Source organism: Ammodytes marinus, assembly GCF_949987685.1.
Source record: "Ammodytes marinus genome assembly, chromosome: 24".
NCBI classification, from domain to species: domain Eukaryota; kingdom Metazoa; phylum Chordata; class Actinopteri; order Uranoscopiformes; family Ammodytidae; genus Ammodytes; species Ammodytes marinus.
The window spans coordinates 10,760,061-10,787,947 of record NC_137228.1 but is presented as its reverse complement, the minus strand read 5'-3'; the positions used below and the strand labels follow the sequence as shown (position 1 = coordinate 10,787,947).

General features: G+C 38.3%; 1 protein-coding gene across 1 annotated transcript; it reads right to left on the bottom strand.

Moving 5' to 3' along the window:
- Positions 1 to 4,510: 4,510 nt before the first annotated feature.
- On the bottom strand, positions 4,511 to 26,847 carry gpd2 (glycerol-3-phosphate dehydrogenase 2 (mitochondrial)). The gene is made up of 17 exons (XM_080052649.1): positions 26,768 to 26,847; positions 23,840 to 23,946; positions 20,680 to 20,851; positions 17,316 to 17,440; positions 17,007 to 17,104; positions 16,510 to 16,673; positions 14,101 to 14,265; positions 13,440 to 13,584; positions 12,701 to 12,894; positions 12,406 to 12,540; positions 11,733 to 11,908; positions 10,373 to 10,504; positions 9,684 to 9,842; positions 8,356 to 8,468; positions 7,947 to 8,025; positions 7,743 to 7,841; positions 4,511 to 6,256 (listed from the first exon to the last, which is right to left on the bottom strand). The coding sequence occupies exons 2-17, from the start codon at positions 23,939 to 23,941 to the stop codon at positions 6,131 to 6,133; spliced, it is 2,184 nt and encodes a 727-aa protein (XP_079908775.1). The 5' UTR covers positions 23,942 to 23,946; positions 26,768 to 26,847; the 3' UTR covers positions 4,511 to 6,130.
- Positions 26,848 to 27,887: the final 1,040 nt, after the last annotated feature.

Sequence of the window (27,887 nt, the reverse complement as noted above, 5' to 3'; positions counted from 1 at the left end):
CGAGTAGACCTAAGTTGTGACAATGAACCACCATGCACAATAGTAGCTAAATGGAACTCAGCCAGTAGGCCTATATAATTGTCCAGGCTACACCTGTCACTGAATAAGGCAATAAGCTACTGCCACGAGCCAATCTGTGCACAAATACCAGTGTGGAAAAGACAGGCAGGTAGGCTAAAATAAGTTTTACCGACTTTCCCCTTTATCTGTGCGGAGGTGGAGGGCCGAGCATCGTCTTTCACATCCTCAGTAGACAGCTCCGACACCTGAAAAAACGAGAGAACTGAACAATTAAAGCGGCGTAAAAAACAGGTGTGCTTAAGTGGTCAAGTCAATTAAAAAGCTAACTAGCTAAGACACCCAGCTCCTTATTTCTGCCAGAGTTGTGTGTAGGCCTATTACCTTTGGTTTCCGCTCTAGGCTACCCTCCAGGTAGTCTGCTGCGCGCTGAACCCCGACATCTTTACACAGATACAAAAACCCCACTTCACCACGAGAAAAACATCCTCACTGTTCCGCCACCGCAAAACGCTAATTAGTGATTGAATCAAGTAAGCGCGCAGCTGGGAGCATGGACCCATTGATTGGCTGTCAGTCACGTGACCCGCGTAGAGTTACGGCTGTTTTAGTGACATCTAGCGGTGAGAAAAAAACATACAGCACCTGTCTATTCTGTGTGGCTATTACTAGGCTATAGAAGAAGAAAATACTTTTGATCATTTATGCACATGTTTAAAAGCCTTTTCTTTCCTTTATAGATACTATGTCACATGAGTACATTTGTTTAAGGCTTTCTACAACATCTTAGGCTTCTTTGTTGATTGTTCTTTAATGAAATATCACATTGAAATCCAGAAAATTAGACATCCTCAAACACAAGGTTTTCAGTTAGCATTAGATCTTTATTTCTCATGTCACTTTGAAAGCTTACAAGTAGCTCACACTTAACTTGGGATTTCTCAAATGACACAAGCAAAGATTATGAGATGATACTCCATACAAACTATAGGCCTACATACAATGCAGACTGACGTTTCGCTTGGATGTTATTTAAAGTAACGTTACTTCAAGAGAGTAATTAATGCTCATGAAGAAGTTAGTGACAATAGTTCTTGCTCCACTAAACCTGATTAACCAACTGTTACAAACCGTTAGCTTAAGCTAGTGAAGCTAACACAATGTAGCTCTGTCGAAATAAAGGTGGTGTTTTGTCCGCTTTCATTCTTAGATATTAACTGATTAAGTGCATTGATGCTATGAAACGGTGAATACATTTTTACAACGCGAGTTTAGTAACAACCACAACACTTTTTTTCAACCAAACATGTTGCTTGTATGTAATTACGCCTAGCGACCAGTGTGGTTGTAGTAATGATTGATGGCCACAGGAGGACACCTGCACTCATGCTATCTATGGATTTAACTGATTGAGAACTGTTGGACTCCATAAATGTCTGCGGGTGTAATACCTCATTGTGGCCACATGATGGGAGTAAAGATGCGTCATTATAAAGAGATTTATGTCTTATTGAAACAAGTTCCTCTCACTGAAAATAGACAATAAACAGTTCTTAAACACCTGGCAAATATATGCATATAATATAATTTATAAATATAATCTTTAATTTTTCCTTCATAATTTTTTCATAGAGATTAATTAAATTGAAATTAAAAACTTTAAATTTGTATTACATTTGTCATCTTGCCAATTTAACCTCACAGAACATAGTTGAAATCACACTAAAAAGAGACTGACATACTTGATATCTAAGTGAATTTGGTCCCCTACTTACAGTGGCCAATGACTCACTGTCCGGCGTAAAAGGCAGCTTTGTTGCCAGATGGAAACACAACATGGCAAAACAGTCTGATGAAGATGAAGACTCGGCTTTATTGTTGCTGCGTGGGTGTAAATGGGAATGATTTGCAAGTGCTGCCGTCACAAACCACACTGTAACTGCTGTGTACAGTCCAAAACATGGAGAGGTTTGGTCCCATATGGCGCCAGTTGGACACATTTTTGAGACAAAACAGCCTCTGTATTGGTGGGGGGAAAAGAGGAATTTTGCTGCTTATATTCCTCTTCTTCTCAGTTTGAGGAGGGATTTTTGCTGCTAATGTAACTCTACATTGCAGTTTGAGGAAGGACTTCTCTCCTTGTTTGGGTTGATTGGCAGGTGTCTATTGAAATGCAGCAGAAAGAGCTTCCTGTCCACACAAGAAAGCCTTTGAATGACCAAGGTAAATGCCAGGACACCTTTTAAAATCTTTTCTTTTTTCCCCCCTGATTCATCCCAAGAGTGATGCCCCAGAAAGGTTTGCACCATTATCTTTTTTCACAAAGTGGGAGATGTTCTAAAGTCTCTCATTTCTGGATCATTATAAAGCTCCTGGAGAATCAATTTTTACTGCGTTCATGTTTCAAAAAACAACCTTGACTTTTACAAATAACACATCAAATAATCACACGTTATATTAACCCTGCCTGACCGGCCACTCTAACACATCAATAATTTACTTTCTACTCTTTTAATTATCTTCTGATTTACCATAAATATTAGCTGAATAAGTGTAGGTTATTCCCACTCACCGGTTTTCTAAAATACCCAACAAGTTATGGCATTACCTGTCGTATAAGGACGCACTTCCCATACGCATCATACACTGTAAGATATAAGGGTACAGCTGGAGTGAAACACATTCACATTGACCAGTAATCAAACAAAAAAAAGTAAACATATTATGTTCCCAAACAGTATAATGGGACATTTTCTCAAATGTTCAACTTAAATTACGAAGGAAAGATTAGAAAATATTAGAAGAAAATATTTTGAGAGTGAAAACACACAGAAATTTGAAAATGGAAATTAACAAATACAAATAATTGTTGAACAATATTTGGACCTTAACAATTGCACAAAAAACAAGATAAATACATTTTTTTGACGAGAAATTACCCTTTGAATTAGGAGGAAATGGAAATTCCTCACACATTTTCAATTAGGCACCTCAACGTGGTGGGCATGATCCCCCAGAGATCACAAAATAAAAAGAGAATTAGCGGTCATATGCCAAGCAGATTTGTCCCATTATTCATCATAATTAATTGCTTCCCGGCCTTTTCCCAGGAAGCCAGAAGACTAGGCTGCAGATTGTAATATGAGCACAACGACTTAAAGCTGTCATTCAAATCTTACTGTGACCTTTTCACAGGAGAGAGAAAAAGGGACGCTTTTCACCCAGTGTGTGTGCGCGCGTGTGTGTGCGTGTGTGTGCGCGCGTGTGTGTGTGTGTGCTTCTATCCTTGTGAGAACCAATCTTAAGCGAGGAGATTTTTTGCCAGGTGAAACTTGACCCCAAGTTAAAGATTTTACTATATTTTAATTTGAGCTAAATATTTTAATTCAAGCTGCAATTTTTTATTATTTGACAAGCCAAAACATCAAATGAAAAGACAGATTACATAAAATAAGAAATTTAAAACAAGACCTCTCGATACAGTAGACTGGTCTTTCCTCTCCTGTCACAATGCATGTCGTCTCTGTGGATGACACCAGGTTTAAATGATGCTCACACAAAAAAAACAAAGCTTGTCAAGCAACCAGATACATTTAATTAGATAATTGCTTTGTTTTCCCTTTTAAACCTGAAGACTGACTCACAGTAGTCTTACAGTAAAAATAGGGGGGGAAAGGGAGGAGGAATATGATTCTCTTTGAGCCTGGATAAAGCTGTAATTTCATCCAGAGAAGACAATCGAACCCAGGGATGTGCAGACTGAAGTTGTGCTGCCCATGAGCAATTCTCCATAGGGTGAGATGGTGTTGGCAGTTTGAAGGGTCCTCAGTGACAAGGTATTGTAGATCGACCCTACCTACCCCCCATGTGACCACACACACACACACACACACACACACACACACACACACACACACACACACACACACACACACACACACACACACACACACACACACACACACACACACACACACACACTGTAACACTGATGTTTAAAGTGTTGGTGCTGGGGAGGAAACCTGTGGAATGATTCTGTTTAGCTGCATAAGAAGGAGTCTTTAGAAACATTTTGAACATAAATCATAATATTAAGGCAATAAGGAAGCCCAGTCTGCACACACACACACACACACACACTTCCCCTACAATACAAATCATCAAACAGAGGCCTGTCGTGAAGGTTGCTATGTTGGAGGAATGAAAACTCATATCAATTTCAAACCTTACTATAACATTAAAAATCCATGATTAAATAGGCGTTAATCAAATCTTTAAATTATAGAAGTCTGGCCACAAGCAGCCTAACAAGAACTTTTTCTCAATTTAATACTGTAAAAGTGGAAATTTTTTATTTAAAACGATCATAAAATAAGTAAAAAAAAGTTTCCTTCTTGTCCTTTGACCCCTCCAACATAGCAACCTCCAACAGAGCCCTGTTGCTTAAAATAAATCCACATACAATACAGTTGGAATATTTTTAAATTTTTTATATAACAACTGGCAATTTTAAATATCTTTACATTCTGGACATTATTTTCCTGTGTTTCTTTGACAGTGGAGTGTGAAAAAATGTCTCCGGCACATCAAGGCACATTTCATACAATCATACAGTGCGTTGCCTTTGACTTTCTAAATATGAAATTATGGATTTAAAAAAAACATAACATTTAAACAATTAAGATATATTTCATGCAGGATTATACATACAGTATATCTTTATATTTGTTTTATCAGTCGGTATGGGTGTGCGTTAATACAGCGTTTCTCAGTTTTCTCTTCTGCTTTCAACAACAAACGCAGAAACAAAAGAACAAATGTGAAAATATAAAGATTTTTTTTTGCTTTAAATTATTCAGAGAAAAACATATAGAATGCATATCATTTTTATTTTTTTTTCAAATGTCCATATACTGTACATCTATAATCTCTGTCTTTTTTTTCTGCAAACAGCTGCAGTAACACAAGGAACAAAGGAATAAATACTTCTTAAAAATATATCAGAAACAGAAGAGCAGCCATGATTTTAACACTAAAGCTAGAAACCTTTGTTGTGTAAACCTCAGTATTAGTATCAGTAGTGGTTTGATGGCAGTGCAATAGATGGAAAAAAGAAGAAATATTGCCCACAGTACAAACATTTCGGAGTGCATGGAGATCCATTTAAATATTACCTGACTTGTGCTCGAACAGTGTGAAAATCAGAAACATTTAAAAGGTTCGGTGGCAATTTATTTCACGTCTCCATCATTTCGTTAAACATTTCACTGGAAATATTACATTTTTGTTGACTAATTCAAGGTAAAATCCCTTTTTTATTATTACAATTATTCATTTATTGCTATTAATTTATGTTCCGTTCAATTGACTTGCACAGGGCAAGTTTGGAAACAATTGGTGAAGCAACAAATAATGTAATAAGGGCCAATTAAGTAATAACTTTTTACATTATGAGCAAAACACTTGGCTCTGTTTTAACTCAATAAACTTGTTTTTTTATGTGCTAAGTTTTTTAATCAAACAAGAAGTAACGTATCACATGTGTTATTTTTTATACCGACAAATGTGGATTTCCATTGTTTTCACTGTCCATGTTACATTTCCAGAACATTTTGGAGCCGTGAAATAAAACGTGTAAACAAACGCTCGTTTGCCACCTTGAAGAAGCTGCTATCGCATTGAGGAGCCTGTTTCCCCAACAATCAGTGTCGAAAATGTTTAAAAAAAACAACCTACATTGACAATGTTAAATAAAAAACTGATTAAATTATCACAAAGGTTGTTTGTTTAAAAGACAAGTATAAAATGTATGTAATATCAGAGGCACCTGACGCTGAAAAGGACCAACCAGACGGACAAACAAACAGACAGACAAATCTCAGCCTCAATCATAAGATACCATTTCACCCCAAAACACTCAGGAGTCAGTGACGCTGATTTGGACAAATCATCCCGCTTGCTCGCTTGATTGCGTTATTGTCATTCAAATAGCCTCATTTGCATGAGATCCCTTTTCTTTTCTTTTTTTGCCCTTGACACCTTTGAAAAAAATAAAAATAAAAAAAATTATAACAAAAACAACCAGCATTGGAAGGTTCACCTGGCCTGGGGCTCAGACTCCACCCCCACTGCGGTCCACCGTCACCGGGCCTCTCTTCTCCAGAGTCTCCTCCGCCGTCTTCATCAGAATGGCGAGCCGGCTGTCAGACACTTGGCCCTTCTTCACTGCGCTCATAAGCTGCATGGCATGAAACAAAAAACACAGTTTACAGAGTGCTCCGTGGGTTGACACACACACACACACACACACATATAATTTCAATTTGCATAATCATTTGGAACACAGTGTACATGCACACAGGCAGAGACACAATTCAGCAGTATATTAACACAAACTGGACATGCAAGATTTAACAGTGACAGGCCTGTGGGGAACTAATTGGCAGTGGACTAACACTCGACTCACTTCTAGCCTTATTAACACAGATTGTCCCTTCTAATGAACTTGTTAGGACTTCACACCTTCGGCTTCACCATTCTCACATCTCAGGTGGACAATGGCCTTTGCATGTATAACACTGAGAAGGACAGACTACTTATATGTAAGGTATACACTGCATTCCAAATTATAAAGGCAAATTAGATTTTCCCAGATTTTCCTAAATAGTCGATGCAAATCACAGTCAGTATAATTTTCAAGTCATCAACCGTTAGAGTATATTTCGAATTTTATTGAACAAACCTCCTAATAATAAAAGTATTTTTTTTTATAAAAAACTCCAAATGCACTGTTCCAAATCATTATGTACAACAGAGTTTCAAACAGTCTCATTTTATAGGTCGTAAACAACTACAAATGGTCATTTGTTGAATTTGCAGCATTAGGAGATCATATTTAGTGAAATCAAAAGCTATTTCAATCAAAAACATCTTAACAGGCCAAGTTATATGTTAACATAGGACCCCTTCTTTGATATCACCTTCACAATTATTGCATCCATTGAACTTGTGAGTTCTTGGAGAGTTTCTGCCTGAATATCTTTGCAGGATGCCAGAATAGCCTCCCATAGCTGCTGTTTTGATGTGAACTGCCTCCCAACCTCATAGATGTTTTGCCTGAGGATGCTCCAAAGGTTCTCAATAGGGTTGAGGTCAGGGGAAGATTATATATATTATTATATATATTTAAACCTCCTACGAGGAACTTTAAATGTTTATGAAACAGTCAAATGTATCCTCAGATGATCATAAAGGACCTGTAAGAGCAAACAAGACCCTCAGAAAAAATAAGAAGCATATTTATATAGTTATAATAAATGCATTTGCTTGGGTCTGATCTCCTGGGAACTAGGCAGATTTTTTCTTGTGCTGTTGAAAAATGACAGACAAAGACTGACTTGATGAGTACACATTTTTGCAATGATGCCAGTTACGAGAGCGATAACAAAATCACCTTATTTCTCAATAGGTTTCGGAACTTAATTATAGGCCGAAAAAATAATACTTTACACTTCTAGGTTTTATTTTATTTTGTAGTATTTGATTCTTTCTCAGCTGTGCCTTAAAAAAAACGTATTGGGGTGATTCACTGCTAACAAACACAGCTTTCTTATTTACTATGTATATGTAGTTTATAGAATATAAAAGTTATAGTGGTAGTAAATGAGATGTGCCTGATAAATGTGCTGTTTCCAGACATTTTCCTCACTGAGATATTCACGTACCTGTAAGAATTCATCAATCTCCACCTGTCCGTTCTTGTTGAGGTCCACCTCGTTAAGAATTTCATGCAGAGCGTTTTCATCAATGTGGACATTGATGCTCTGCAGAAGAAGAAGGATAAAACAAGATGGCGATCGATACCATGTAGTAATGAAGACAAGTGTGTGGAGATGAAAGGCATGAGGGACGGAGGAAGGACCACTTACTTCCAAAACCTTACCCACGTCCACCGTGGTGATGAAGCCTTTGCTCTCGCTGTCAAACTTATGGAAACGTTTCTTGTACCTGTCACACACACCGACACCCACACACAAGCAATGATTATTAACCAATGTAACCTATTTACATTTGATTCTACAGCATTTAGGAAACACTTTATAATAAGTAGACGTCTACGGAAAATACTTCCTATAATTATCATGTTATGTAGTTAAAGTTAAAGTCATCTGTAAGGCAAAGGCAAGGAAACTTTATTTATATATCACATTCAATACACGAAGCAGACTCTTTTGTTCTTAGTGCACAGTTATTCTTGACTCATGATTAAATTCTTGCTGGCTGTAGAATTTGTTCAAGAGAGATTTTCAGAATAAAAGTCGAGGATTGTTATATTACCTAACCACTTCCTGGTAGTCCAGGTTGATCTCACTGGTCTTGTCCAGCTGTTCAGACCGTGACCTGTAGCCCATCTCCTGGTACAGAAACTTCCGGGCTGCCTCCAGCTCCGCCTGCATCAAAACACCAGCAAAAATTGTGTCTATTTAATCAAGTAAAATATTAAATGAAATAAAAATTTAATTTCAGTATTGTAAAATATAATAAAATCAAAGCATTTCCATGCGCCTTAGAAGTTACTCAAACATGTGTAAGGCCGGAAAACATAATCAAAGAAATAAAATACAAGACTATTTTTCTGCAACTGAAGCCTGTAACAATCAACACACATGTTAATTGGTTTTAAATCTAATCTAATCTGGAAAACACCCAAAACGCGAAACTGAGACAATACATACTGTGCATCTAGCAATTAAATTTTTAAACTTCTCTTGTACCGTATTTAACTTTAAATATATAAATTGTAAACCTTATATGTACTTTGTTTTCTTGATATTATGACTATAGCACCTGTGCTGGCAGATGTGTTTTTATCATAGATAGTATATAAAATGTGTTATTCAACAGAGCTGTTGTGAGATTTCCCTGCACTGTTTCACAAAGAAGGCTTAAAATAGCTGAGAGTTCAGTTTTCATGCAACACGTATCACTTCATCTCAAAGCAGATCTTGTCCTCTAAAGGGATAAAGGGTGTGGACCTTTAACCATTGTGTGACGATAAAAAAGGAAAAACCCACCAGGGAATATAGCATTATGTAAAAAGTGAGCAGCTTTTCTGGGGCTGGGAATAATACGACGACACAAACCAGTTCATAATATTGTAGCTATATCATTTAGTTTTTTAGGTTTTATCGCTACTCATTTTAGGAAACTAGACTGTCGTAATTAAAATATCTTAAGTAGAAAGAGATCTTCAAAAAATAGTGAAGGAATAGGAAAGTATTGCTTACAAGATTTACAAATTGTTCACTTATTGCATTGCACTGGAAACGTGAAAAATGATTGGATGGAGATCAGTGGTTGGGTTAGTTTTTTTGAAATGGTGGTGATGGAGAAGGCCACTATAAACTTTTTCGAACTATATAATGAGAAAATATTTGTTTTATTGTATTTATATTTTATGTATGTATATTCTATTTAATATTTTTCTCTTTAATAATTTTTATTTTATTTGTTTGTGTAAAATGTAACACTTGGCAGATTCCATCGACACTGTTGTTGCCCTTTAAATACTGCCAATGTCGACTGTTTGTATCGTACATGACTATAATTTTCGGAAAATAAAAAAGAAAAGAAAAGTAAAATATTAAAAAAGATAGGGCTCATACCGTCCTGCGCTCCTGACTCCAGTCCAGTTCCTTGGCCATGATCTGCACGATGCGCGGCAGAGCCTCGTCGGCCGCCTGCACGTTGAGGAAGCCCAGGCGCGTCCGCCGGGCAATGACGTCTATGGCTGTGCAGGCGTACTCCTTAATGGCATACAGCACCTGAGACAGAGCGAGAGAGAGAGAGATTTATGACGATCACGTGTTTGACATTATGTCCAACAGTATTGACAAATAATAAACAATAAGATGATTAAAAACATCAGAATTAAGAATAACAATAGCAAAAAAAAAGAAACATTTAAAAATGTATATACCCAATAACAATAACAATATCACAAGTGTGAGTACCGTCCAGTCATTCAGCTGATCTATCCAGATGTTTTTGTTGCAGACTTTTTAAAGTTGTATTTGCTATTTATGCTAGAAATTGTGTGTTTTGGTCATTTATTCTATAATGAGAGCCTGTACTTTATTATTTACTATATAATGAGATTGATCTGTACATTATGGTATTTTTAAAGTAGATTGGACCTTGGTTTAGGTAGAGCTAGATGTAATTTACATTAAGAGATTTAGAGAGATATTTTGTTGTTAGCTTAGGCTAGAATGCATTTTCTTCTGCAAGTGACGCTAAAAGACAAGGTATTTTTTGTAGTTGAGACACATAACCAGACTTAGGCCCTCCTCACCTCGCCCTCGATGTAAGGGAATTCAGACACCAGTCTCTTCCCTACGATCGGCCATCTTTGCCCGGTGACCTGAGCCATCTTAGCCACGTCGAACGCCTTCCCTCCGTATGTCGATGCCAAATGCTGAGCCACCTGCACAAAGAGAGAAATTAAATGATATATATATTTAAATAAATGTCAAAACAAGTAGACAGTAGTATGACATGATGCAATCCTCATCATACTTTGTGCAGGCATGACATTTGAACATTGAATATATGAAAATTTTAATAAAAAACATTTAGAAAACAACAGTAGAAAAGTGAGAAGTGCATTCTAAAATGACCCTGATGCTAATTTAAAAAAAAAATACGACTAGGTTATGTATAACAATCACAGTTAAAATGAATGAGGTCAAAAATCAAACCTTCATATTTATTTTGAAATTGAAAGTTTTTACTCAAGGAACAACATTAAGTAACTATTCAACATTCTTGCACAATATAAACCCACAGGTTAAATTTTGCATAAGTGGGAACGTGGCTGCTGTGTTCACGTGACTGATTCCTGGTCTGATTCCTGGAGTTATACGATAAGCGTTAGCACCACTTTGTCGATTGAGGAGTCAAATGTTTACAGAACACATACGCTCTCTGCTATTCAGATGGCTGGCGTGCCGATCACGTGAAAAGGGCAAACGCTGTCCAAATACCAACAGTGACCTTTGAGGAATATTGGAGAGAACAGCAGAGAACGCCTCTAATGAGGAGTAAGTACAATGCACCACCACTTCTTCTACATGAAAAATTGTTCTGCTAGATTAAATGAAAACGCGCTGCCTTATTATTGGAAAGATGGCGGTTAGAGGATGTAAATCAATGCGGCCTTACTTAATGCCATTGATAAACGGTGCGGCATACAGTGCGTTTCAACGTGTGTCCGGTCTTTTGTGTAGTGGAAATGTCTGCGTTGTTATAGCACTGGCTTTAATGTCAGCCTCCGCTGCTGCTGCTGTTGTTAAAGGAATAGTTCAACATTTTAGGGAAATAACGTCTGCTCCTTTAAAGCTTATACTTAAAAGGTTTGTCTTAATAGGTGCGTTTCCATCCACATGTTGTTTAAGCGCAAATTGAAATTGATCACATTGAAAAAGATGCAGAGATATGAATGCATATTTGTAATAAAAATAAAAATTATAGATTTTAGTAGAGCTTCAGGTTATAAACGAAATTTAGACTAATGTTGATTTGAGAAAGGTCGGGAATTTATCAAAACATATCTGAAGACATTTATTTTTTTCACCTTTAGATTAATTTAATTAATTTTAAGATTTTATTCAACTCTCTGCATATGAGGAGGGTTACATAGGTGTTTTTTCTACCTCTTTCTCCAGTCCATAGTCCTGCACCAGGCGGATGTAGAGAGTGGGCGTCCAGCCCTTGGCGCCCTCCAGCATCAGACCCACTGTCTTGCAGGATTCGGCCGACAGGTTGTGGGCTCCGATGGCTGCGTCCAGAGTCTCCTCAGCCATGGACCTGTAAGTGGTCCACTTCCCACCTGTGTATACACAACCATACAAATACATGCACTTTAAGGCACTAGGGGTGTAACAAAACAGTTATTCGTACCGAGCCGTCATAATCGTGTTGTTCCAGAAGTGAACTGCGATCCGTAATAATGGCGTAAATAGCATTGATATGGCCAAATGTGCAGGCTTGCTTTAATTGCGGTGCGGAAGTTTTTGCACTTCTATTTGAGATGTAAAATAAAAAAATAAAAATGTATTGGAGAACTTGGTTGTTTGCAGTTTGAGTATTATTTTTTTTACATTTTATTTGTATGTTTATTTTAAATTGAAACACTTGCTGAGTAGCTGACAGCTAACACATGTTTAACTGTTATTGTTTAACTAATCAAACTTGTGTTCCTTATTACAAACAAGCAGTCTTTTCTGCATTTTTCATCTGAACTGAGAACCCAACTGAACAATTACACACCCTAGTTAACACACGTTTTATTTTTTTTGACAATCTGATAACTTGAATCTAACTGACCAGCGATGGTAACCATTCCGGTGTCGCTAGTGCTGACGATGTGGTTCCTGCAAATGGACTGAGTGTCTTTGGAGTTGGGGTCGGTCACCAGCGGACGGATGCCGCTCCACGCTGCCAACACGTCTCCTCGCCGCACTAAAGGAAAATATACGTCACTTTAAAAAACAAGAATATCCCAACAAGATACAAACAGATTTGTTATGTCTATTTTGCTTCCATAACATCTTCTTTTCATACTAGTACAAATAAAAAAGTCCAAAATGTACAAAAATAAATGAGCACCCCCCCCCCGTACCTTCTACGTCCGGGCTGAGGTAGTTGCGGACTTCCTTCAAAATGAAGTTGATGTCGTCCTCTCCTGGGATTGGATTGGCTGTCACCTTGGTGGGCGTGTCCGTCGTCCCGGCGATGGTCATCTTCTCCCAGGGCAGGAAGAAGATGACGCGACCGTCACTGGTCGCCGGATCCAGGAGACCCATGTTGTCGGGACTGAGGGCAGAAAAATACACAAAGTAGAAGCAGCTGTTAGGGTTAAAGACCCTGTAAACCCAAAGTCACAAAATCCTTCTTACTTCTTACTTAAGGAACAACATTTTTTAGAAAAGAGGGACAAATTGAAAAGTTGAGACCCAAATGGAAAATCCCAGATATGCTATAGTAGGAAGAGGAGGCAGGTGGGTGCTAGGTAGTGTTGGGGGGACGAGAGAAAAGAAAGGAAGAGAATTAGGTAGGTTGGCATTTCCTGTCGCCGTTCAAAGGGCTTGCGCTCCCTCGGGTTCCTGCTCAATAAGCTTTGCTGAACTTTAAAAAAAACCTGACTTCGACAAAACCACTCTATAGCTCCGCTCTATCTCAACCAGGGAGGAATGTCCTGTGCGTGCAAGTATAGGTCACATAATGATTCAGTATTTACACATGAGAATGAGACAACACAGAGGAATAAATGTGAAAAACTTTAAAATAACATCTAAACCACTTCAATGAAAACTAATGATATAAAGAAAATGTTGTAATTTTTGTTGTGAGGTATGTACCTGTAGTAACCGGGGATGACAATGTGGACCCCGGCACTGGGTTGGCAGATGTTTGGGGTTGCCTCTTTGTCCATTTTCCTCAGGGAGTCAGTGAATGGCCCGGTGGCGTTGATCACACACTTTGCCTTCACGTCAAATTCCTTTCCTGTGAAAAAAACAAACAAAAAGAAAACATCCATGGTTTAAGATAACTGGTGGGTTAAAGGTGTATACTTTATTTGTCTGTGCTGCATTCAGTTTAAGACACCTTTTGATGACAAATGAGCCCACGTACTGCTTATAAATTGCCAGATATATGAGACATATCTGATGAATTTTGGATTATACTTTGTTTATGAATATACTTTTATTGTATATTTTTACCTCCTAACTAATGCAAACAGGGTTTATTGGAAAAAAGTACAATCTGCATTTTTTTTCTGCTAAATTTGAGATACATTTCTGCATTTCTCTCATTTCACTTTTACATCCGCTACATTAAATTAGATTTTACTTTGTCAACCTTAGTGCAAATATGTCTTTTGCCTGTCCAAAATGAACACAAAAACACACAACACACCACTTAAACATGCAAACACACATCAGAGAGAGAGAATGTAGTGCAAGTAAACAAATAGCAGCAAATAAGATAAACTCGAAATACCGCTCGGCAGTTACTGACCTGTGATGACATCCCTGCAGCGGGCTCCACACACCTTCTCCTTGCCTGTCTGTGGGTCATTTGTTTTCAGCAGGTGGACCACCTCGGTGTAGTTAGCCACAGTAGCGCCATAGCGTACGGCACTGATCGCGATGGCCAGGTTCATACGGGCATCATTGTGCTGCCCTGACACATACAGTTGTGATATTTTTGTTATTTTCATTAGATATTGATGCGTAATGATATTATCATATAGTTGTTCTGTTAAGTATGTCATGACGTTAGTCTGATCTGATTTTATTTTTTTTATCTTTGAAGGCTGCTTAGACTACAACATAACTTCCTTATAATGTGTGACCTAAATAAACTAGTCTTTCATTCATATCAATCCCTAAATACTTATTTTGTCTGTGGGCTTGCATGCATAATAGTATGTTTCTAGTTCATGTCTGTTGCACCTACAGTAGCATTAAGAAACTGTACTTTAATTTAATTCAAAAACAGAGGATTACACATATGCTGTGGTGTGTTTGTGAGAATATACAAGAGCACCAGAGAAAATATCTGCAGCTCAGCCGCTACCGAGCGACTGCACCGCCGGGAGAGAAGGTCAGATTTCCAAATGTCACCGGAGCGATTGTTCCAGACGGCATAATTGGGAGAAAAGTCGCCCCACCCCCACTCTCCCTCAGAGCAGTGTGTGTGTGTGTGTGTGTGTGTGTGTGTGTGTGTGTGTGTTTGTGTGAAGGAGGTTGGAAATATCAAACATTTGCTGGCTGTTTTGCACCAATAACAAGCTATTCCCAGTCAAATCTGCATGTTACATGCTTTTAAGAATATAACTTCATATTTATTCTGCAGTATCTACATCAATCACACTGTAACTATTTGCAGATTTTGATCGATAAATCTTATTTGAATACCATAAATAAGATGCAAGTTAAAGGTCGAGTCAGCAATTTGGGAGAAAGCTTGTTGTAAAAATCACTTATTTTCAAAATCAGTGAATATTTCCTCACGATACGCTACCTGTCTGTATTGTGTATATGCGCTCCAAAATAAATATGGTGTTAATACACAGCCAAGGCACTGTAAATGGGCATGTTGCTAGCTATGATGGGCCCCCTTTGTTTACATATCCTTTGTTTGTAAAATCTTTTTTAAAAGCCCCAGCCTGTTGCAGACAGACATGGCGAGCTGTTGCTGCCATGCGGTGAAGCTTACAGTAGCAGACACATCACACCAGTTAGATATAAAGTTGTTATTTTTGCGATGGCGTGGAGGAAAATGACTCAGTTGGACACTCAGCATATGTTTGGTTCTCTTCTGTGCACTTCTGGGAGAACACACAACCTTTACCGCAGGGGGTGAGAGTGTGTGTGTGTGTGTGTGTGTGTGTGTGTGTGTGTGTGTGTGTGTGTGTGTGTGTGTGTGTGTGTGTGTGTGTGTGTATGTGGGGGGGTGGGGAGGGGGTTGTAGCAGCCTGTCAACACGTTTGTCAGGCACCAGCGGAGATGCGAAAGGCCACAGGGCAACATTCACATCCGTGATGTGGCTTTATCAGGCAGTTTTCTACACATTATATACAAGATTTACAATTTATTGAGAACCAGGATTTAAATTAAATTAATTTGTTTGTTTTCATTGATGTTTTTTCCCTATGTTTACATACAAGCTTCCAGACTGTGTCCAAATGTTTTTTTTCTAATATTTATCTAAATAAAAATATCTAATGTGTAACCCCAGATTGAATCTCCCAAGAGTTGTGAGTAGATCAACCAAGGCCTCATCCTTTATTTTGGAAGGAAATCCTCTCTTCTATTACGTATATAACTCATCTCCTGATGCTTTTAAAATGTCACACCTTTATGCATCAGTTACACTTATACATAATCATAGTAATGTTCATCAATGGGTTTAACACATACATTGTTTTACCATTGGAATGGAACAAGCAGGAAAACAGTGGAACAACACACCAAGAGGACTGTGCACACACCACCAGTGTCTATGTGAAAATATCCTGATGCACCATTTCTGAATTTTGTACCCTATCTGCAAGTCTTGCATCTCTAAGTAACAAGCAATGCCATGGCTACAAGCAGAAATAGCTCAATCAATCATTATGTATTTAAAAAGGCCCTGCACCTTTTATCCACTGGAGCGCAGGATTCTATGTTTTTTACAGCATTTTGGGCATGCAAATGGTTGATTTTTGGTAAATAATTGAAAAAGGATTTGGATGAAGTAGTGCTTTTTTGGCTTAACTTTGGAGTTGTATTACGTAATGATGGCAAGAGTTGTCGAGGGGCATTCGTGGACAGTTGGAAATGTGAGAATCTGAAAATCATTACGTGTATTTCGCTTCTGTTTTGTTTTTTTGCAATTTTTTAGACAAAAACATGCTTTTTTTAAACCCTGGCCTCTCACCGTCGTAGTAAACAATGGCTCCCACCAGCTTGTCTTTATTGAGCATGGGGAAGAGCTCCAGCGCCTTACTCTTGCTGAGCACGTAGCTGCTCTTCAGGCAATGGATCCCGGCCACCAGGTCATACATCTTGATCCCCGCCCAGTAGTAAGGCAGCTGCCACCATCTGTGGAAACAACACAACAACAATAGATCTGGTGCTTTCATCATTTTGTTTTACACATTAACTACATTACTTTTTACTTCAATCAATCAATCAAATGTTATTCATATAGCACTTTTCATACACAGCAAAGGCAACTCAAACTGCTTCACGGAATAAGAATAAAAAATCAAACAGTAAATGATGAAACACTATCCCAAACACTTTGAGGATGAACTCAGAGTGGATCTTAATGTTAAAAGAGAGTCATTTTCACTCATGCTAATAACATCCCCTAACCCTACTTTCATGGGTTGACAATTGTCACCTGCATGTTTTTGCTTGTCTAAGACTTACTTGTAAACAGGCAGCATGATTGGGAGCGGCGCAGAGAGGTGAGGAGCGATTTCCAGCAGGTTGGCTCTCTCATGGAGCGCTTCCTTCACCATCATGTACTGTGTGAAGACGGATATATATATATATAAGCAAGAGGCAAGTTCAAGGCGTGATTTTTAGATATAAATAAGTAAAAGTATGTCCCAATTGTAGCATGCTAACTACATACTTCTTATGATGAGCTGTAGTATGTAGAATAGCAAAAAAAAGAGTATGCTATTTTGGAACGCAGCCAATGTGAGTGAAAACATAGCAGGACAAAGACAGAACCTGTTCGTAGTCTAGCTGCATGATGGCCTTCTGCAAGTAGCGCACTCCGCCGTGGATCAGCTTGGTGCTACGGCTGCTGGTCCCCGAGGAGAAGTCGTTTCTCTCTACCAGGGCAGTCTTTAGGTCTGAGGAGAAAATAAGGACCAGTCAATATATCTGCACAGTTTGCTCATCAATACATCAAAGAGCCGACGAAAAGCTACTAAAATTCTCATATCCCCCCTCATTAATTTTTTTTTTCTTTACTGGTGGCATTGAAACAAACAGTAGCATGCTGTCCTGACACCTGATTTAAATAACTAATAAAGAGTCAAACAAATTCCTCACTTCTATCCACGCAGCCACCACAGGTCTACAAAGCTAAAGGGTTGTTTGTCGGAGTCACATGGCACCAGAGATTGTTGTCCAATGATGAGCATGCATTGGACGCCAGCCACAAATGTTTCAAAAAGTGTGACATTTTGTTAATGTTCACAGACGATGTACAATACAATGAAGCTCTTTTAATGACACACAAATTTAAATATAAGAACAACAAAGCATGCTTTAGGGACTATAAGGCACCAAAACAAATATTTGTCTAAGAAATATTGTGTTTGCTACATACAATTACATATTCGCCACCCATAAATCCAATTTGAATAAATTTTAAGACGGATATTGCAATAGCGATAAAAGTTTGTACATAATTATTCTCCTTTTGAATCGAAAAACATAAAATGTTAATAGTATGTTTTTTTGCAATGATCTGTTCAAAACAAAGATGTTTTCTTAAGTCTGTAGTATCTGATGTTTAGGCCACAATATATTAATTAAAATAATGTATCACACGTGCAGGGCCGCCTTTATGCACGGGCTTACCTGGGCTGAAGCCCCAGGGCCTACGAAGATCAGGGGCCTCTCAAAAAAAAAAAAAAAAAAAAAAAAACATTTTTTTTTTTTTTTTTTTTTTTTTTTACACTGTGTCAATATAGGCCCCTGATCTAAGAAGGCCCCGAACATTGTCATTTAAAACAATAAATTATTGACTGGCTCATGATAGGCCCCTAATCTTCGTAGGGGGGTCTAACAGAGATCAGGGGCCCATCATGAACCAGTAAAGAAAAAGGAAAAAAAATATCACATTATTTTTGGCCTATGAAGATCAAGGGGCCTATCATTCACCAGTACATTTTTGTTATTTTTGCTTAATTAACATTGTTCAGGGCAACGCAGATCAAGGGCCTATATTGAGATGAGCCATTAAAAACAAAACAAAGAATTCAAAGAGAGAAGTAGCTTTGGGATAAGGGATTATTTAAAAAAAAATTGAATGCTGACTGACTGGATTTTTTTAAACCTGTATATTTTTGTTTCTGCTTTTTGGTATTTCTGTGTCTCCAAATGATTCCAGAAAATAGCTCACATAGGACACAGTTGATTTAGCCTTAGTTTTCTTCTCAAAGTGCACCAGATTGATGCATTTTACTTTAAAAGGTTCACATTTTTCTTCCGGGGAGGCATGCCCCCGGACCCTCCTAGAAGGTCCTTGGTCCCCACCGCTGTCTCCTCAATAACTTGGAAAAACACTGTAACCAACCATGTGTGTCTGGTTATTAAAAGTCATTAGACCTGAGGGGTATACTACAAAACAAACTCAACAGAGCCCGGCTCTCTTTTTTTGATCTGGTTCAACATAACACATACCCTCGCTCAGAGCTAACCGGTATCACGAAGGCAGTTATCAACCTCTTATGTTGAACGAGGGTTTCAGCTTCAGGCTCTGTGCGCGTCCCCATGAGAGGGGGCGTTTGACCGTCATTTGACTCTGCTTCCGCACAGACTGGACTGACCTTGTGCCGCTAACTTTACACAAACGGACTGATTGTGAGCAGCTGAGTAAAACAAAAGTGTGTCGCCAACTTCATTCAAGAGAGTTTGTCAGTCTGAATTATTACAGCAGAAAACGAGAGCCGAAAAAAACTCTTACTGCAAATAGGCTAAAGAGAGTGGAATGCTGCCAGCATTGAAATTATTTATTTATCTTGCCGATCGTTCTCGCAGTGCGTAACGTGACATTATAAAACAATGAAACGTTGAACTCGGATTTAAACACTATACCATTTAGCCTAATATATATATAGGCTACTTTGCTATATTTATAGCACTACGCCTATAGTCCCACACTTAAGAATGTAATTTAAGTCTGACACTGTCCCCAAATGAATAGCCTATGGAAAATCATTTAGTTTTGGGCCACATCATAATGAATACAATTTTGATTTAGACTATTAGCCTTTTATTTGAATCTTACAAATACCAATAGGCCTACATTAAAAAAACCTGTAGTCTGGATTTTTCGGACAAATATGAATCTACTGTGAGAAGCTTAACCTGCGAGTCTGCAACGATGTCCGAACTGTGACAGCTGTCACCTGTCACGTCCCAACTGTAATCGCTATTTATGAAAAGAAAGAAGCCTACAGTGAAATAATGTTGCAACCTGTGATTTTATAGAACGCTTTATTAAGAGCCAGTGTGTGTATATCGCCAGGTAAAATCATTTGAGAGGAGAGCATAGAGTGGCGCTGCATACAGTATAGGTGTGGGCTATTTTACATGTTCAATAACTGTATGCATGTGGCAAAAAGCCCCGGCGCGATGTTACAGTTCACTCTGTAAGCCTAATGTCACGGCTTCGTTTCGTTCATTAACTTACTGATCAATAAGTTTAGATGTAACAGTTTCCTCAGTGAGAATGTAGCGCTCAGACAATATAGTCAGGTCCGCGGGATTTCTAAATGTGTAGTTTCCTTGAAGGGCAGCGCTCTAAGAGCCGAATTTAAGCTCAAACTCTGAAACAAAAACTGGTCTGAGCAGGTTAGCCGTGCAGCCTCTGTTACCACGGTGATCTAGCCAGGTAAAAAGAAAGCCACCTTTCGTGATACTGAAAACTCTGGCTTTAGACCGCTTTAGACTCAACAGACCTCGCTCAGCCCTTAATCTCGCTTCGTAGTATACCCCTCTGGAAGGGGTTAAGTACATGTTACCTTAAGTGATTTTGTATTTCATCAATAGAGATATTGTGGTGTAGACAAACATGGCTTTAACGCATCTGTATTGTAAGGCCGCCGTCCGGGGGGGGCCTACGAAACCTCTCAGCCCCGGGGCCTAGTGGCAGGTAAAGGCAGCCCTGCACACGTGACACACACATTTCCCCTTTAATGAATACTGTGCCCCCTGTGATATAAAAATTGCAGTAGTCCATATTGTGATCAGATTGAACCATGCCATTTTCAAGTTTAGGCAGTAGTAGAAAAAAATACCTTACATAACTTGAGAAGAAAATCCTATTGCAAACATCCCCCAAAGGTGCAAAACTTACTGCGTGTGACAGCGTCTAAGGCACATCCTGCCCCTGTGGCCCCTCCCCCTACGACCAGCACATCAAACTCCTGTGTGCTCTGCAGCGCGGCCAGCTGTGCCGACCGGGAGGGAAGCTCCTCCGCAAAGCGAACGCTCAGCTCTGCCTCTGCTGCAACGTGGGCCAAGCGAGCCTAGAAGAGTACCACAGACAAAATGAGCACAAAGGGCTTGACTGACTCATTTCTATTGTCTTTAATACACTTTGTTTTTTTTCTATGTTAAAAAAGGCAGAATCAGCGATTCTGGAGAAAAAAAAGCGCTTTTCAAAACCAGTGAATATCTCCTCACGTCTGTGTGTGTGTTTGTACTGTGTGTGTTCTGAAAAAAAACAGTGTTAATATACATAACCTAGGCTCTATAAGAAGGCATGTTGCTATTGCATTAACAACAGATTTATTTTCAGTGCACATACAGTACGTAAAAGTGGATTGTGAAGAGATATTTATTGATGTCGACATAAAGGGATTTGACAACAAGCGTTCTCCAGAATCGCTGACTCCACCTTTTGAATGATTCCAAACAAAAACAGACGTCTGTAAACGTAGCAAGGATTTTCCCCAAGGTGCGCTTTGAAACATCATAAACACTATGCAACAATTGTTTCATCATTTTTAAATGTAATACATTACAGAAACTCAGAATTTTCTTAATTATGATTTCCTTTTAGGATTTTATTTGGATGGCGATTTACATTTACACAGTTTATTGATTACTTTAATGTTAAACTTACATGAATCATAAGCCGTACTTTACATTTTTAGGAATTTTACTAAATCTAATATGAATAAAGATTACAACTGCTTCTAATTACACTGGTGCAATGCAACTCAATTACTTTGTACTTTATCTGAGTATTTCCTTTTTATGCAACTTTTTACTTCTGCTCCACAACAGTTCATAGAGAAATTTTATCATTTATGGTTACTTTTACTAAGAAATCCTATGATTAGTTTATCAAATGTGATGTCTTTTTATATTCATTTTAACTCTCTGAGAGTCTATAAAGCAAAAAAGGCTTATAAAGTGATGGATCGGGAATAATAACCCAAGAATATGTTTTATCGCTGTATAATGAGAACTTGGAGGACTTTTAATTGAAGCAGAGTATTTTGACTTTATAATGTTTCTATTTTGACTTAAGTGAACAATCTAAATGTTGCACTTAATGTAATTGAAATTAATTTTTTAACAAATCCAAGAATGAGTTTCTAATCTCCAAGATTAGTTTGCTGAAGCTATTCCTGGATTTAAATGTGGGTAAATACAACGTGCTTATGATGTCTCCTTGTCACCTTGGGTTGCTAAAAAAGATGTTGTTAGTAGCAAGAGGAAAGAAGATGGCTGTGGGGTTACTATGTGCTGCGACATGCTGCTCAGCTCTGCAAAACCCACAAAATCAAATATCACATACATACATTACATCACTTCTATCCATGTTTGATTAGCAAAATTATGAATTCACAGAAAAAAATCACATCTTCAATAACAAAAAAAAGCACAGCTCTCATCTGATGATTCTTCTAATGAAATATGTATTATTTTTCTTTCTACTTAGCAGTTCCGAGCTAAATGATTGCATCGAGCCGCTTTCAAGCAAACGTGGCATTTGACTTGCAAATGGAAGCAGGCGTTTGTAATTTAGGTCTGCAAACAAAGACCAAGATATAATCATTGTCTATTTAATTTTATTTGATGATACACGCAGACAGACACACAAACACCGTGGCGGACTTAAGTGCCAGCGTTGGCCCCCCCTGTAATCAAGTTTAAGTCACTGAATGGCACACAGCGAAGGCCCCTGCTAATAGCCAATCGGCCGCTGTCTTGAAAACTTCACCAAGCCATATGCCCGCGCTAAAAGGAGACAAGACGGACATTCATCTCATCAGCATTGCAATTACAGGGATTAGAGGCATGCGTGATTACAAACTATTGTCAAAATGATTATATTTCTTTATCAGGGTTTCGACTGCTTGCTTACCAATCCGTGCTTGTTTGGGAAGGGTTGGGCGACAGGACACAAAACAGAGTTCACATTAGGTTGCACATTCAAATAAAGCCTGGTATGTCGTTGTGTTGCGCGCCTAAGAATAGGCCCGCGTCAGGTCAGAGGTCCATCAGCTGCTTGTCCATCTCAGATGAAGGCGTGTGGTTATGTAAGTTTTCTTGAAGATGCTATGAGTTTCAGCAGTCATGAGGGGAAGGAGCCATTAAAACCCATTGTTCTCTAAGCATCTGCATTTTCTTCATTCCTCAAGTTTACTGACTATATGAACACTCTAAAAATATACAAAAAAGGGTGTAAAAGTCAAAATCTTCACTTTATTTTTGAGGCCAAGAAAAACTGTCTATATTTGAGCCAGCTAACTAATCATTTTTTGTTGGGATATTTCATATTTCACATAATTCATGTTATGTGACTTCATGTTTCAAGTTCTAAATACCAAGACATCCCGAAAGTAAAAGTTGTGCCAACTTGTATTTTTTGTTCAGAAAGTTGTTTAGACAGTTGTAACACTGTCATGTTTAAATCAACATTTTCATGTTCAGCGTATGAAGCTACAGTCAGTTAGCTTAGCTTGGCACCAAGACTGGGAACACAGGGCAATTAAGTGATAAAGGCAACACTTTTCTATTTCTACTGGGTGTTAAGGCTTCTACCATTTCCTGGCTGTGACTAGTTAAAATGTATGATGAACAAAAGGAAAGTTTTATTGGACCAGGAAGAAAAGAATCGGAGCTCGTTAGTGGTTAGTCAGTTGCATGAGACATTTTTTACCCTGTGGGTACAAGTTCATATCAGAGTTTCTGAGCAATTCAGGATTCATGAGGTGAACCCATTGAAAGCTCTCCACAGCAGCTGGCAAGCGTCCAATAATGACAACATAAAAAGTAAACACACCTTGAGACAACTTAAGGCACATTCCTGAATCTAGGTGGGTCTAGCCCCAGAGAGGCAGCTATGACTAAAACATTTCAGTGTTTCACGTTCGGGACCAAACATACACAGAACTAAATATCATAGTCTAAAAATATTTGTCTTCATGCACGGAGTGGAATTCTTGCAAAGTGTGAAGCATGCAGCAAGACATATTGGAAGTATGTCTCCTCAAACTTACCTGCGTTTTTCTGTATTCGACAAGCTGCGACAGGCCATATAGCGAGGCAACCGCGCCGCCGCCAATGACGGCAGTCCGCTTCAGAGCCTTCCTGAAAGCCATGGGCCCTGCCGGGAGAAACACAGTGCAGTGAGGAGACTGAGCAGGGTCAACAAGACATGTGAAGAAGGCATGCCAGAGAGAGTGTGAGAGTGTGTCAGTGAGTAAGTAAGGGCGCTGGGAGGATCCAAAAATAATTTGCAAGTCAGAATGAGTCAATAGGAGGACTGTTCACCTAGAGGAATGTTGGGTTTACGGCTGCACAGAATCAGGAGACAACCGTTGTTACTCAGACACGTAAAAACTGTCAGAATCTATAATTGAGCATGAATTTCAAGGTGACAGCTGTGATTGTTTTGTTTCAAGAGATCCGCTATATTTCAGTTTTCAAACAGTTTCAGTTTTCCAGTTAAATATTTCAGTTCCGACCCGATTGCGATACTGCCCGATTTTTTTGTTTGTTGGTGGTGATGTTATGTGTAAGGTTATCAAGGCTCAAGCAACACAGCCATTCTTATTTTAAAGAGCAATCCCATCTATGGGAGAGAAAAAATAGATTGGAACTACAATTTAATTTGCAGGACTTTTTAATGAATACTCTTTTTTTTTAAAGTGTGTTATATCACGTAGCTTTGTTGCTTTAGTAACTAGCTTCTTGTCCTTGAAGGCCACCGTAGCTTCTGTAAATTCTCCATAAGGGAGGGGTTAGAAAGGGAACGTTGATATCTACAATCAAGCCGCTACATTATGCCAAAATACAAGTTTATTACACACTGCATACACTTCACACTAATGAAAAGTGTGTTGTGTGTTTCACACAAATAAAAAGTGGAAATGTCTCACATTTGAAAAGCTTGAACAATCAAATATTTGGCATTTTTGCTTGAAAAATAACAAGGTGATAAATGCTCCTTCAAAGTTCTCTTATTAAAACACTACATCTGCTCTGGAAACGTCTGTGATTATTCCTGACATTTAGAAACACCACATGATCAGACCAATTGATTTGTTAAAAATGAATAATAATCGATAGATGAGTCAATAGAGTCTAAATTCTCATATATGATTGGAAATGTGTTTATTCACATAAGTTATGTGAAGACTTCACAAATCTGATTTATATACTAAACAATTGATTGGAAAATGTCTTCAGACCTTAAAATGCATTGATCCAATCTGCTGGATTGGTTTCTGAGGCCAATACTGACCTTATTAAGCCCATCAGGTATTGGAAAGATGTGACCAATCCACATTTAATACACTTCAGAAAAAAAAAATAGTTTTCACTATGAGATCACCTATTTGCAAACTATGCAGTGTATGTTATGATGACACGTACATATTTCAGTCATCCACAACCTTTAGTTGAAAGTGTCTGAATACCTTTGGCCAGGTAATGTTATGCATACTTGATTTGACTAGGTCTCAATTGTATTTAAAAAAGGCATAATATCAGGATTCAGTCATATCCACACTTCTGAAACTGAAGACATTTCCTATCAATATCCAGCCCTTTACTTTATGTACCAGCCTTTTTTTTAAAACTCCATATTATGAAAGCATACTACATGTCATACAGTTTCACACCCTCCTATAGTGAAGCTCATAACTGCAGAGCTGGAAAAGGCCAAATGTGACCATAATTAGCCCTTTTATAATATAACCGGTGAAGCACTAATATGTGAGTGACATAAGGCAGGAAATTTCACTCCACTTTGGGAAAACACTAGCTGTGCAGACTCATAATGAGTCAAAGGGAGGAGGAAGGGTGGGGGGCTTTCTAGCAGTTTCTGCATCCAACACATCATGCAAAGGTCCATTGACATGTTGCTTCGGTTGAGGCCCAAACTAAAAATACAGTTTGTAGTAGGCCTATTTAGAAATACAAATCCAACAGAGCAGGTTTGCTTGCAACAGCGGGTGTGGTTCCGACATATTTTAGACTTTTTTTAATACCTCTTGGAATGACCTTAAAGCCCATTGTATATGAAAAACCCAAACTATAGAGAAAAATCACACTAATAACTTTGATTAAGGGACCATTTTGGATGAAATATGACAGTGAAAATGTAAAAAGATCTACTTCAAATGTTGAAAAATATATATTTTTTTTTAAATGTGGACACTCAAAATACACACATTAACTAAAACACTAGGCTAATAATTACAACGTGTCACAGTAAATGTCCTAATCTGGCTATATGGGCACATGCCATGCTAAACTGTTATTTGTATATAAAAAATAAAAATAAAAATTGATAGCCTAATACCAATTATTTTGAAATTTTAAATTGCTATGTGAGAAAAAAATATGTAATTTTTAATACTTTTGACAATATCAATTAGGACATTTTTCAATCAATCAAGGCCTTATGATAACTAATGCAATGCCTTTAAAGCCTTTTGACAGATTGAGTTAAGATATTTTGATACCAATTAAGGCCTTATTTATTGAAGATTCACTTATTAATGCCTTTTTAGACTTGTTAATGGTCAGTTGGAACCATGTTTAATGTCTTATCGTCTGTAACATCACAAGAGGAAGTCATTGTTATTTTAACCTCACATGTTGCAGTGGATTAAAATGTCTCAGGAGGAAGAAAAAAGACAAGGAGCTTCGTCATAACAGTCACGAATACGCTCTGTACGTTTAAAACCACCTCCATAGGACAGAGGATAACATTATAGAAGAGAAAAAGCTGTTATAACGTTTTTTTTATGACCAAAATACAACACGTTAGCTCGGTTTGTCCTGAGGAGAGGAGGTCACTCGCAGATGTTATATTCGTTTTGGCGATTTGCCAATGACAATACAAGGCTAATTAAGCGTTGTATATGTTTAAATACATCGTAAACCTCCTCGGCGATACAATAGACGTCCTCACTTACAGGATATGTTGATTTGTGGCTGGATAAAGCGTCGTTCGGGGCTGTGCAGGTCTGGGGCTAGGATATAAACCGTAGCCAGAGTTATTTGACAGCTACAAACCAGGAAACACCGGAAGACTTGAGCGACATAGCGCTGAGCCAATCGGGAGCGCGGAAACTTCTCATGCACTCGTCCAATGGTGTTCGAGTGGAGGCGGTGCCACGTCAATGACGTAAAGTGAGGGTGAGATTGCGCAACGCCGCAGCCTCCTCCTCAAGGATAATAATAAAGAGAGAGAAATACCAAGCACCAGCTGTCGTTTTTCTGTCTTTAAGCACAGCAGATATGAACACAACAACATAATACTGTAGTATTTCGAGCAGTGTTACTTTTTATGGTCCAGAAATGTCTGTCTGAAGTTTAGTTGGCCTACACAAAAAATGGCACACATGTAGGCTAATAACTTAAATATGAATATTAATATGATATAGGCCAATTATATGATATATTGATATGAATGTAGTCTAACTACCAGCAAGATCTTGCATACTGCTAGTTAAATTGCATGTAGTTTGGTTACTCCCCAACACGGATTTATAATATAGATAGATAGATAGATAGATAGATAGATAGATAGATAGATAGATAGATAGATAGATAGATAGACAGACAGACAGACAGACAGACAGACAGACAGACAGACAGACAGACAGACAGACAGACAGACAGACAGACAGACAGACAGACAGACAGACAGACAGACAGACAGACAGACAGACAGACAGACAGACAGACAGACAGACAGACAGACAGACAGACAGACAGACAGACAGACAGACAGACAGATAGATAGATAGATAGATAGATAGATAGATAGATAGATAGATAGATAGATAGATAGATAGATAGATAGATAGATAGATAGATAGATAGATAGATAGATAGATAGATGGATGGATGGATGGATGGATGGATGGATGGATGGATGGATGGATGGATGGATGGATGGATGGATGGATGGATGGATGGATGGATGGATGGATGGATGGATGGATGGATGGATGGATGGATGGATGGATGGATGGATGGATGGATGGATGGATGGATGGATGGATGGATGGATGGATGGATGGATGGATG

What these genes read in the sequence shown, in the direction of transcription:
- gpd2 (XM_080052649.1), bottom strand. Translation starts at nt 23,941, where the DNA reads ATGGCTTTCAGGAAGGCTCTGAAGCGGACTGCCGTCATTGGCGGCGGC. An exon ending in CTTAGACGCTGTCACACGCA is followed by an intron (nt 17,441 to 20,679) that starts GTAAGTTTTGCA and finishes TTTTCTCCTCAG; the next exon opens with ACCTAAAGACTGCCCTGGTA. An exon ending in ACTATGGACTGGAGAAAGAG is followed by an intron (nt 10,505 to 11,732) that starts GTAGAAAAAACA and finishes CTCTTTGTGCAG; the next exon opens with GTGGCTCAGCATTTGGCATC.